At 37.6% G+C, this 14,018-nt stretch overlaps 1 protein-coding gene across 3 annotated transcripts in view; it reads right to left on the bottom strand.

Annotated features, from left to right (window-relative positions):
* The window catches only part of LOC111871363, a 130,961-nt gene that overhangs the window by 1,686 nt on the left and 115,257 nt on the right, over positions 1 to 14,018 (bottom strand). For all 3 annotated transcript variants that reach the window (XM_023864444.2, XM_023864437.2, XM_023864452.2), the window contains 6 exons: positions 12,634 to 12,760; positions 10,852 to 10,995; positions 6,704 to 6,996; positions 6,113 to 6,343; positions 3,676 to 4,144; positions 1,504 to 1,695 (listed from right to left, as the gene is read on the bottom strand). In XM_023864444.2, coding sequence (XP_023720212.1) covers positions 1,504 to 1,695; positions 3,676 to 4,144; positions 6,113 to 6,343; positions 6,704 to 6,996; positions 10,852 to 10,995; positions 12,634 to 12,760 — 1,456 coding nt within the window. The remainder of the gene's footprint in view (positions 1 to 1,503; positions 1,696 to 3,675; positions 4,145 to 6,112; positions 6,344 to 6,703; positions 6,997 to 10,851; positions 10,996 to 12,633; positions 12,761 to 14,018) is intronic.

Here is a 14,018-nt window from a genome sequence, read left to right as displayed (position 1 = left end):
ATTTAGTTATAGCAGGGGGGCCAACCACTAGAATTTGGTCTGTGGCAGGCTATACCTTACCTGAAACTCAAAATTAACCCACCATTTTCTCTTACATGCCTCAAGGTACAAAAATATTGATACATAACATAAAATGTAGAGTAGATTCTAAACAGTTCTGACCATAGTGTATACCTTTTTGGAATCTGTCTGTCTGGTATACTAAAAACTAGAGAACGCAACATTTGTTTCTGGACTCAGGTGAGGGGGAGAAAACATCTACTCTGTTAGGTAACTTAATAGGAGCTAACCTCAATCACTGAACAACCCATACCAGTACCACTACAGCCATATAAATATCTAAGACCAGGCTTTGTCAAAGGGAAATAACAGGAAAATGTACAATAAAAATTGTGACAAAACATGCACCCACCTGAAACTAAGAAAGGGAGGTGAAAATTTTATGCAACATACCTAGTCAACAAACCAAATCCATGAAAACCAATGCACACAATTAAACGGAGAATTTTGTTAAACAATTTTCTGCATACCACTAGTGCCATCTGTGGAGTAAAAACTGAACACTCAGGACTAAAACCTAATAGAAACCCATGAAGAATCCGTCACACCATACTAATCTTCTCTGTGAGTTGGCAGCCTCATTCCTGATAAGAAGGAACCAGATGGAAGATTCAAACTGAGTTGGCTGATCAGATTGGTTAAACATATTGTAACGTGTCTGGAATCCAGAAGAGTCGCTTCTATGGAAACACTAGAATAGACCATTACATAGGAAGTAACAATAGCGGCACTGTAATCCCAACAGTGAGCCGTTGTGTAGAGAACACCGAATCTCCACGGTTACGACGAATACGCGAAGCGTTCCCACAGAGACAACGCAATAACAATGGGTCATTGCGTAGGAGACGTGGAACCGACAAAGCAACGTTTCCACTGCTATAACAGAGGATTCATTTTCCTAGCAGCGGCCAAGGTTATAAAATAGCCCAGCTTCGACGAGAGACAGTCAGTCTCGGAATAGCCAGCTAAGAGGTCAGTCGTGATCGAGCCATCTTAGAGGAGAGTCCTAGAATAACCGCCAGAGAAGAGAGTCCAGTGTCGGCCGGAATATTGTAAGCAGTGATTGTAACACTGCAAGTGCAAATGATTGTAAAGTGTGTGTAAGGCAAGCGAACAGAATAAACTCGCTATATCAGACAACGGCGTGAACTTATTTGTAGCGTGACACACTAAACATGCTACAATATTCTCTAGTTTGTGGAATACTGCATGATAGACAAAGCCCATAAAACCCAGAAATTCTGAGGGATTAAAAGTTTGACTTCATTAAAATCTACAGCTCCTATGTCCATTGTGTCCTCATGCAGTGAATATTTAACAAACTACAAGAAAAAATTGTCTCTGCCTTTTATTTAATTTGACATCTGTTGGGTGACAAGGTTTGGCATTATGAATCACAGGGAACATATTTCGAAAATATACATGCTCTGCTCTTGTTCTCACCTATGAGAGGGCCTAATGCTGCAATGAACAGTCCCTTGGCCACCATATGGAGTCCAAATGCTGCAGGCAACTTCTCCAGGCTACAGTGTTCAGATATAGTGAGTGTGAAGTTGATGAGTGTGGCTCCTCTGAAGAATCCATTTATCACTAGAGTTACCATCAATGCTGTATATTCTGTCTGTTCTGCAAGTGCTGTAACATTACAGAATGGTACAACATACCAGTAACTTAATTTGAGACAATTCTGTTTACTGGCACTGTTTGTACTTAATACTCAGAATATTTAACAGACCTGTCAAAGAAGTACTATCTTTTGGAATGTGACACCAAGTAGTCTCGTAGAAGTTCTGCAATGTTTCAGAGGAATGTACTGCCTCCATCTTCAGGGATGAAGAATAAGTCAAGCAATAAGTACTTGTTGCTTTCTTCTTGTTAGCAGGTAGCGAGCTTGCAAGGTTCTTGCTTGGCTTATTCTTTGACTGTGAAGAAGGAGGTGACCTGTTCCTCTGAAACATCAGTTGACTTTCAACAGACTACATACCATTATATCCCAGAAGATGGAAAGCCTCATAACCACTGCTGTGAAAACCTCGAATCCTACACAGAGTTTTATTTAAAACATATTTTGGAGGAGTTGCGAGGGTAACTTCAAATTTGATTTCAGAAAGATAAGTTGTGAGGATTAAAAGTGAAAGGAACTAGATCTCGATGTCTAATGACATGCTTAGTACTAGCAGTGTTGAACTGTCAGTTGCTGTTGTCACAGTGTAAGTTTCTCAGTGAAGTTTATTTTCTTTGATTGAGTTTGAAAAAATTACAGAGAAATAATGGAAACTGTAGTGCTGTCAACATCCATAATATGTGGAAAAAGGAACAGCATAGCATTCTCATTTTCTCATTTTCAGATGGCAGTCTGATCACAAATATTACTATCACTGAATTGACCAAAATGATATTGTGGCATGTTCACTGAAGGCCAGAATAATTTAATTAGCACAGACAGCCATTGCAAGTCAATAGCTCTGTAAACACACGTCCATGGCTACCAGATCACATGATCATGGCAGCACGCAACAGAGGAACACGTCATGTCCGCATCTACATATTCATAAGAGACAAACCCATCTTCTCAAGAGAAAGGATGTTAATATAAGGCCTTTGACCACAAGTGTTCAGTGAGGGGGACTTTGGTCATGAGTCTCAAGGGGCTTGGGGACAAGGCAAGCTGATTGGTGGTAAACCACGAGTTATAAAGTAACTGTGACTTTGATTCAGTCTAGAGAGATGTCTAGATAGTCTGCAGCTAGACAGACCAGTCCAAGTCTGTGGCTGTTGTGAGACAGTGGCTCCTGATGGAGTTGTGGGAGATGGAGAAGTCCCCTATTGTTAAAATTGTTGTGTAACAATGACAAATTTGTTGTGAGAAAGTTGCTGGCCAGCAGCGATATGAATATAGAAGCTGAGGGATCTACAGCATTAGAAACCATTATCAGACAACAAATGAAGACACAGCAGATTGAGAAGACTTAATATGTCCTGTAGAGAACTGTGGAGTGTATAAATTAGTGACAGTTCTACAGTTACTTGTAGTTATGATTTGTAAGAGTCTAATTAATCCATCTATACTCACTTATCACATGACAATATTTAAAAGTTGCCCCAAAGTTTAGAAATAAATGGAGTATAACTGTTCAGGTTAAGATTACTAAAGAGTAATTTGGGAGAACTCTTCACGTGAAACAATATCTTATCCTGTTTAAACAAATAAATATACTGCAAAGATTTTTTAAAATTATATTTTAATCAAATTTTGCTACACAGCCAGAAGTCCAGTTCCTGGATATGATTGTTACTGATTTGCTTATGGTTGGGTAATAAGGAAATTTTTGAGCACTTCTTTCTCACATATAACATAAGAGAGACTTATGAACTATCATTTGATTAGCTGGAATTCTGCAAGTAACACAACAGTTGTCACAATCTTATCCCTTGCATACTCACAGCAATAATTAAATTACAAACAGGGAAATGTAACAGACAAAGAAAAAACATTTACAGCAGGGAAAAAAGAAAAGAATTCATGTGAATAACGCTCCAAAGAAAATGTGCTGTTGCTACTGCTGCTTTTCATAAAGAAAAAGAAAACTGAAAATATATGTTAGGTTAAGTTACCTGATCTGGAGAGGCCTAGGAAGATGGAAGCTATTGCAAAGAGTGTCCTCCTCCTTATCTTCACTCTATCACAGATAGGTGGCAGTACAGCACGTGCCAAGATATCTGACACAGCAGTCATGGACAGGAAGAAAGCTGTGTCTTGCTTTGTATATCCCAAGTCATTTAAGAAGAAAGGAACTATCATCTTAAAATTCAATTCTGCAACATAGAATATTGAGAGTCCAAACAGAATGTTGAGGTAGATGAGATCTTTCAATAAGTCCAAGTCCATGAAATGTACAACCCGCTTCCAGTATGAGATGTGACGGGGAGATGTTGACATCTCCGATTCAATTTTGTCATCCCCTTTCTCAGATGTTGGTAAGTTCTTGTTGATATCATTGTTTACAGGTGATCTACTCTTCCTTCCAAGATTTTTCATAACCAGACCCCCAGGTTGGCCATCTTCCTCATCACTGCCCATGTGCTGCAGACAATGTGCACATAATTACTGATGAAATAATCATGTTTTAAATGTAAGGTAGCAGTAAATAATCTGGATGTTTGAAATAGCAACAAGTTATTCTCAAAATATGGCTTAGAGACTGGATTATCAGATCATAAACATGAAAATGTGGAATATACCCTGTATCATATATTTAGAATAACAGGGCTACAACTGAGAGAAAAAATAGTTTTGGTACTGTTTACAGTATAAGTTGTTTTTAAAATGGTGTAACAAAGCAATGAAGCCTTAGACTTTGGTCTCCATCTATATGTTACTGTATCATCGGGATATATTTCTACCCAGAAGATGGAGTTCCAAAATGTTAACAACCATCCAGACTACATAGTATTGTAACTCAGAAGACAACATTGTTTACTGTTATAATTTTCCAGTTACTGCATCCAACTACATTCAACTTTGTTTCTTACACATTTATTTATCATTGCTACTTCAGTTTCTTTCTGTCAACTTCTGACATAAAATTCACAATATAGAAGAAAGAAAATTTATTTTGGATCATTAGGAAATAAAATAAAAGTTAAAATTCAAAATCAGGACATCAGGACATTAGGTAAAGTATGAACGTGCAAAGATTACAAATAATTTTATGAAATTCAGCATGCAGTGACACGAACATACTACCACAGTCAATAAGTTCGTGGAATTGCAACAAATCGTTGTACCGGAATTTACTGCCAATATGTTTCAGCAATGTTTTCGACAGCTATATCAACGTTGGCAGACTTGCATAGCAGCCAATGGAAATTATTTTGAGGGCCAATGTGGATCTGTGCAAGTGTATGTGAATACCTTGTAATATGATGCAATAAAAAAAACCAAAATCCACGAACTTAATGACTCTACCACGTACGAGTATATTATGCAGGTATGATGATTCTTTTAAAAGCGAGTGAAGAAAGACCAAGGACAAGGTAGAGAAAGAAGATATCCAAAAATAAAAGCAAATAAGGAATAAAATAAGAGAATAATTCTGGGAGGGTAAATGAAAATGTCAAAGGCTTTGTCACTGGAAAAGTCAGTGGGTTGCAGTGGTGTGGAATGTTAAGATGCAGTTTTCACACTGCAAAGTTAACTGGTAAATAATGAGGTCAGTAATTCAGGAATACAGCAGGCAGTCCAATACTGTTAATTCACTGTACTGGAACTAAACTGGTCTGCTGTTGGGCATGGAGTGATCATTTAAATATGCACTATGATTCAATCAACTCACCATTTTCTTGGATAAGACAGAAATATACATGAAAATAAACTATATATAAAACAGTAAAAAACTGCCATAAGCTAGCTAAAAGAATCAGCTCATGTACCTTTCTGCCATCTGTGAATGACAAGTGAAAACAGAACAATATTGCTAATCAAATACTTGCAAACAAGATGCATTATTGTGAAACACAGACTACATTACCTGTCATAAGTCTCACTTGAAATTTCAACACAGTGGGTTAAAGCCTACATTTCAATAGATATTTTTCTATTCTTAAGACATGTTGACAAAAATATCATAATTTTATGGGGAATATGTTTTAATTTTCTTTTCTACATATGATTATCAAAGTCTCAACCTACAGCAGTACTAAACACATAAAACTGAGCTTTTGTTGGCAAATTTACTCAGAGCTAGAGAGTTGTGATATGTAGCATCCTTTCCATCTGCTGGTGGATAATTCAGTGCACATATGTGTTAACCAGTGTGTGTGTGTGGTGGGGTTCTAAAGTTAGGAATATTGTTGGTAACAACTCTTACAAGATTACACATCATGAATATAAATAAAACTGATATAGGTAGATTATTTTATGCATTAAAGAATTCCTCTGGGGGCACATGGTTCAAGTTCATAATGCGTGAAACTGCGATAATCACATCACCTCATCAACAACCACATTTTCATGTTTACCTACTTAATTATAGTGAGTCACAATAATTACCGTGTGAATCTGGCAAGTGCTGCCAGTAAAGTCCATGCTGGAAATGTTTGATATGACTGACTCTTTGCGCTTACGAGCTGACATACTTCCAGTAGATACAATACGCAGGAGTTGCTGAGAACGTTTCCTGCTGATCGGTTCCTGCTTGTCTATATCACCAGAGGCAGGGATGACTGTGACCACAATCTTAGATTTATCCAGCAATGGGGACTGTGCCTCATATTCAAGCTCCTGTAATGAAGAAACTGGGCTGTTACACAACAGTTCAACATTTCAGACTTTTATGACACTTTACTGCTCAAAATGCAACAAAAGAAAGTAAAATCATGTTCCCTGCCATGCTTAACAAATTAAAATGCTTTGTATAAGGGGCATGATTTTGTTGTGACAAGACTCAAAAGATTTAAAGATTTTATCCTGTAAAACTGCTTATTTACTATAGCATCAAATTATTATAAACAATAAACAGAGAGGGGTAGATGTAATCAAGTAGAAGGAACTAAAAACATGATCAGAATAACAAGTCCTAACCAGCCATGATTTCAGAGTTGGAGCCCCAAGGTACAGAATTAATATCATTTTTCTTCTAACCTTATTTTCAAGTTGCTGATTCTCTTCCTCCTTGGGTTCCTCTGGCCGGAGATGCCACTTGATAGGCTGCAGTAGCATGGAACCCACAAGGGCATGGAGGGCAACACCTCCCAGAATGAGGACAGATCCACGAAAATTGTATTCCTCCAGCAACAACTGCACTGCTTGCGGCATTGCCATCATGCCCAATGCAGTACCTACCATGGACAAACCAATGGCCTGACCCCGTTTCTTGCTGAAGTAATGATTCAATGCTACAAATGTAGATGACCATGCAAAACCAACCCCTAAACCTGAAACAAAATAAATTACATCTTTAATTGCCTCTAATTTAACAATTACAGTGGAACCTCGCTTAACGAGCACCTCTCATAATGAGTAATTCGTATAATGAGCAAAACAAATTGTAAAAAAATTACTCCCTTAACGAGCGACGTTTCACATAACGAGTGATGAGAGGGGAAGACCCGGATTGTGCGCTTGCTACATCAGTCTGTGTTTAGCACTCGTTCCGCTAGCATCTTAGTGTCGCTTGTGATCACACATTTTCCAAACTTGTGTTCAGACATATTATTTGTGCAAAGTTTAATAGCCCTTGCAAAAATGTCCCCGAAGAAAAAGCCGCAAAAAGACAGCCATAAGAGAACAAAAATAACCGTAGAAATGAAACGTAAAATCATTGAAAAGCGAGAATGAGGTGTGAGCATGGCTGATCTAGCACGCACATACAATCGGTCTACATCAACAATTTGCACGATTTGGAGTTGCATTGTGTTTCACAGCAAGAAGTTGTGGAGGAGAGTTTGTCAGAGGAGGAGGAGGTAACAGCAAAGCAACAATCTTCTGCCGCAATAAGAGAAATGCTGAAAGCATGGGAAACTGTTGCATCGTACATTGAGAAGCATCAGTCTAATAAGGCATGGCTATGAGCGCTACAAATTTATTTAATGATAATGCTGTGTCGCATTTTCACCATATTTTGAAGCGTCGGCAAAAACAAATGTCTCTAGACAGCTTTCTAGTAAAAAGAATTAGATATGTATCATATATAATAAACTAATTGTTTCGATTTTTTTTTTCTGTGAATCGAATTCACATTCCAGGTTGTTCATTCCGCATAGAAGAAAAGATGATGATGATTCACGCTCCTTAACAATGTATATACAATTTTCTTTGAGTAAACGTTATACATAAAATTTTTTGAGTATTTCTTTCGGCATGGAACGCATTATCGTATTTTACATTAATTTATATGGGAAAAATTGTTTCGCATTACGAGTAAGATTCTGGAACGAATTATGCTCGTTAAGCGAGGTTACTTTACTACACACTGTACCTCACATCTCAAACTGATCTCCTTATAAAAGTTTGTCATGCAAGTTTGTATTAATTTCATGTGACGTTAAAGGCCTTGCCGTAGCTCAAGCGGTTAGTCGCTGGCTTCCCACCGTGGCGGCCCGGGTTCGATCCCGGGTCTGGTCAAGTGGGATTTGTGGTGGACAAAGTAGCGCTGGGACGTATTTTCTCCGAGTACTTCGGTTTTCACCAACTTCATTCCACCAAATTCTCCATCATCATAATCACCCGGGGCAGGTACAACAGGCCAATCAGTGGCCGCTGTGCCGAGTGGACCCAGCTGGACTCCTCCCCCCCCTAAGCGAATTTAATATGACGTTAACCTATATGTTATTAACTTTATAGATTGCAACCTATTATATATAAAATATTTAATTACTTATTTTATAGCCATCGACACAACAAAGGGGGGATATCTTCAATGAAGATGTTATTTACACTAATCACTGTCATCTTCATTTGATCATTGTTTCAGAATATTTTAAAAAAATCACGGACAATTTATGTNAAATACATCGAGAAGTTATTTGTCGCGATATACGCCCGATACGCGACAATATCATAAAGGAATACATCATATTCCTGCATTGGCATATTTTAGTACAATTGCATTAGAAGGATAATTAATGTAGAATCATTTCTCTGAATTATTAAACTCCGTGATTTTAGTCCGACCGAACGACCACCGCTTGTCGGTGAAGTTTAGTGCCAACTTTTGCGAATAGAGAATGTCGCGTGGTCAGCGCAACGAATCCCCACGGCCGTTAATTTCGGTTTTCTAGACCGGAGCCGCTATTTCCTTGAAATAGCTCCTCACTTATCATCACGAGGCTGAGTGGACCCCGTTCCAGAGCCACCACTTCTCAGAAAAAAATCTGGTAGTGCCGAGTATCGAACTCGGACCTCTGGATCTGTAGCCAGGAATGCTGACCACTAGACCACAGAGGTGGTCATTTTCTCTGAATTATTAGAGACAAAAATTAGTTCTGAAATGTTTTCCATATTGCTTGATATGGAGTCCACAAAACTTTCATATTCCCAAAAAACACTTTTTATATTTGAAATGGAAAAATGTTACCTTCTTTGACCTCTTATTTCATACAACCATCGTAAGACATTTACATTTAAAATATACGAAAATATATTAAAGTCTGGAGTTTATTTTAATCTGGAGGGCTGTTTAAATGAAACCCACTCCGGGATTTCTATGAGCGAAGACACAAGTAGAACCCATGGGAAATGAGGCAGCCCCGTGGATCTCCATAAGGAACTCACTGCGCTTCCGCTGGAATAACTGCCTCACCATGGCCATGATGTCTTTGTGTGACCAAAACTGAGGGACCTTCAGGGAGTTGCTCATGACCAGCTATATTAATGGGTTTTATGTCAACAGCACTTGTAACGCCCCATTTCAGTGTAACTGAACAATTAAGAGAATTTGGGAAATTAAAGTAAAAGAGCAAGATGTATACTCTTGCTCTGCCAGTCATTATTTGTGTCTGCTGTATGCACATGGGGAAGAACAAGGCGTTGGTGGGTGGACAATATTAGAATGGATCTTAAGAGAGCTACAGGTAGGATGAGATGGTATGGATTGGATAGATCTCACTCAGGATAATGACCAGTGGAGGGTTCTTGTGAACATGGTAATGAACCTTCGGGTACCATAAAATCCTGGGAAATTCTTGAGTAGCTGCAGAATTGGCGGCTCCTCCAGAAGGGCTCAGTTCCATGAGTAAGTAAGTATGCATACACCTCCAAGGATTTAAAACTAAAAGGGTTAAATCCCTGCATGGTTGTTAATACCTTGTAACTTTTGAACATATATAAATTCTATACAGTGAAGAACCAGTCTCTATATATTAGCAATGTAAAATTGTGACAGGCTCTGAAGAAAACTGAATATCTTGCTACTGGAATAAATAATATGGTCTTGAAATGTATGGGCTTCTACATAGAGACTACACTGAGTTGCACTGTGTCAAGAAAGTTCAAGTTTATCAGTTCACTTCTATTATCCCTTTCAGGACAAACCTCAAATATTCTCATGCCTATGCAGCATGTCAGTTGGACCAACCCTGAATATACTAAAAAATGTGAAAAATGAGAAAGGATAACTGTAACGTTGTATGTCATCATTCGGTATTTTTAGAATGTATATGTAGTCAGTCACTGATATTTTAAGTAAATAAATTGACCCATTCTAACCTTCTAAGAGGCATTCTACAGCACATCATTGAATATGGAAGACATAAATATTAATTTTATTTTAAATTTCATCAGCAAGAGCTAACAAAAATAACATAGAATTCTGTATAAAGATCACTCTTTTACAAATGTTACCCCATCTATCAATGGGTTTTCAATCTTAATGTGAAAGTCATACTGAATTCATATTAAACATATGGCAGTACATGATTTTTAAGTGGTAGAATATTTTATTGAAAAATTGCATTATAACCTCTAAATGTTAAATGAAAGACATCAAATCCAGAAGTGTTAAATGTGGGTTTCACTGTATCCAGTATTCAATGCATTACATGGCACATGGATACTACCAAGTGAAGGCCGATGAGTCAGACTCATGAATTAGCGCCATAGTTTTTCATTACACCCACAAGTTGGGATCATTAATAGTACTTATCAGGTTTATTTCACAAATTAAAGCAGTAAGATAGATACGAATTTCTAAAACCATGCTCATCATTCTCAGGCCACTATTCTCAATGACAGTGGATATCTATGAAATATTTATGTTCAATAAATTGAGTACAGTTTTACTGGGTACTTACCCCCCATAATACTATATGTTGAAAGGATATGTGCCATGCTCTCTGCAGGAAATGTGGTTATTAGTCCTAGTGCACTCAGTACAGCGCCAACAAGAGCCACTTTGCGGTATGAATACTTCCGGATAAGAGGGCCCACAAACAGACCTGAGGGCACCAACACTGATAAATTAACTTCCAAATTGAAGTATTAGAAAGAAAGACAGAAGTTATACATGTGTTCAAACACTGTACCATATGGAATACAGGAGTACAGATAAAATTAAACACCTTAATGTTGGCACTAGATGGAAATGAGTGATCAACTTCACTCCTCAGTAATTTTACAAACATCTATGTTACATCTTTGGTATACTCAATTAAACAAAAAAACCAATGATTCAAGATGTAATGTAATCAGGAAATGACTAATTCCATCATGTATATTTCAGCTATTCATCCATTCTCAGGAGTCTCCTCCAAATTATTAAAATTAATTTAAAATTTCACCTTTTATTACCTCTTACATTATTAATTTTAAAATAACTAAATCAGAATTATACATTCCTGTGTCAAACAGTAAAATATAACAGAGTGAAGATATGTATTAAAGCAGTCAATTTATTCTACGCTGTTTCCATACTCGAGTTGTTGATATTCTTAAGTCTTCTGAAAGATGAAGCAGACAACACTATGAGAAGCCTTTCAATACATTTCAGATTACGGACAACTAAAGACTGGATATAGCATAGATGGCCCTAACATCTGCAATGAGTCACAGAATATTTATTTTGATGTTCTAGTCATGGTGATATACTGATATAACTGCGGTTTAATTCTGTCAAAATAAGTAACGCAACAGACAATACTGTAAAATAATTGTTTTCTAATAACATGGTGGACACACAAGAGGAAGGCCAAATAGTCAAAACACATAGGGTGGAATTCAGTGTTTGTTACTTAAACTGCATCTTTCATCATATATTTTAATAGTGAACTTAACATAAATATTGTCAGCTTGTTATCCAATGGTATTTACACAATGGTTCTGGCCCATGCAGCCTTCTCCCAAACATAATCTGTATTCACCATCCTCTGCAGTCACAAATGTCCAACACATTAAAGTTGCACATTCACTCTCATGAAAACATGCTGTTTATAATATAATATACAGGGCTAACACTACACCACAGAAAAATCAAGCAGCAGCTGCCCAGGGCAGCATGATTTTAGGAGTAGCACATTTTACAACCAGCCTCTCCTTTTTTATTATGAATTCATTTATTAATTTATTAATATTTATTATTAATATCTGGTGACCTTTTGTTCCTATTGTATCATGACCATTAATTGGCAGTAATTAACATAAGTTATGCAACAACATAAATACATATGTTTTAAAAATTATTACACCACTGTCCATTTTTGACGCAGTATCTAGAAGATTCATGTTATTATCATGACAGTAATTTTGAGAAAGTTGATCTGTTTCTACCCGATGGAAAATGGGCTCAATTTGTCATCGCCTGTGATGGCACTTATCCCTGATAATAGCTGAAATTAATATAGGCAACTGAGATCATGTGGTCTGAATTCTATTGACAGCTCAACCTTGAAGCAATCTAAAGCATTATAGGTCAGCCCGACTTGATGGGAATAGTATTCAACCCTTCCGGGCTTGCACCTCCCCTCCCCACACACACACACACACACACACACACACACACACACACAAAGAAGAAGAAGAAGAAGAAGAAGAAGAAGAAGAAGAAGAAGAAGGCCTCACTATATAAATTTAGTTCATACCAGAGAAGTTGATTGTTGCATCCAGAGCGCTCATAATGACTGAAGCTCCCGTTGTTGCCACTCCCATGTCCCGGAGTTTGTCTCCAAACAACAGCCCAAATGAAGGCTCAATGGAACGTGTTGAGAGCTGGTACATATAGTTATTATTACCAGGAATATCAAATGAAATTGAAGGCCTTCATGATAGAAGAGTCACATCACAGACCACCATTGTCTGTATACACATTATAAAGCTATGTAGAATGCTTTCCTTGTTCCTGAAATCTTGTGTGTGCTAGGGTTTGTCAAAATTGGTATATAATGCGTGCATCAGTTCTGCTGAACTGGCACCTAAAAATAAAAAGCAGCTGAAATGTGCTCTTCAAGCAAAGCTGGCACAACCACATACTGCAAAGCAAATGGCCACTCATGGAGCCAATCCTGCCTCCATCAGCTTGACTTATTGCAGTACAGCACTACATTAAAAGAATAACACAAAAATGATTTCAACACAGCCTTAACATGTATCATTATACATAGAAGTAACAGAAAAATGACATGAAAGCTCTGAAATTATGCAATTTCAGGTTACCATAACAGTGAATTGTCAAGAATTGTAGTCAATCAGAAAAAAGCAAGCAGTCTTTTGTTTCATTGTATTGTGTTTATTGTTAATACAGTAAACCTTTGGTAGTCCGGGTTAATGGGAGGAGAAGTCACTTGGATTATGTAACCGTTCCACTGCCGTGCTGCCTATTTAAATGTGATTTATGTTATTAATTTGAAATTTAATTGTTAGATGTAAGGACATGAACAAGTGTAGTGAGACTTAGGTCAATTCTTGTATTTAAGAGCTAGCGTCTTCCCACGCTTACACCAAAAGCAGAGAAATACCCGTTGAAGATTTATTAAGAGAAAGTTACGTAAAGAATGGCCATTGAAGTCTTTGTGAGTTCTTTAGCTGACAATTTTCTGCAAGCTATATAGAGAAGCAGGGTTATTGGTTTACAGCCCAAGCCACGCTATACATTCGTCACTTTTTTGACAGGAGTTCGTTAAGACAGAATTTCCTCACCCCTTTGTAAGAGTTAAAGTGAGTGGAGGAATGTCTAATTAGAATACCTCTAAATTTTAAACTGACCAATCACGGAAATTTGAGTGTGTGACAGAGCAAGGACGCTGGTGAAAGCCAGGAATTGAATGTCCGAGGAAGCGTCATTTTTTTAGCGTCATTCGGAAACCAGGCGTCGAAAGGACCAGACGTGAAGTCGGAAACCGGGGGTCGAAAGGACCAGACGTGAAGTCACATACGGGGCTATCTAGATCAGAAATAACTTTGTAGTAACAAGCTGTAATGATAAAGTGTAATAATCTGTTGTGAAGTGTGAAACCACGGTTAGAAGTAT

The sequence above is a fragment of the Cryptotermes secundus genome, unplaced genomic scaffold (assembly GCF_002891405.2).
Source record: "Cryptotermes secundus unplaced genomic scaffold, Csec_1.0 scaffold152, whole genome shotgun sequence".
NCBI classification, from domain to species: domain Eukaryota; kingdom Metazoa; phylum Arthropoda; class Insecta; order Blattodea; family Kalotermitidae; genus Cryptotermes; species Cryptotermes secundus.
This window is presented reverse-complemented; position numbering and strand designations above follow the sequence as displayed.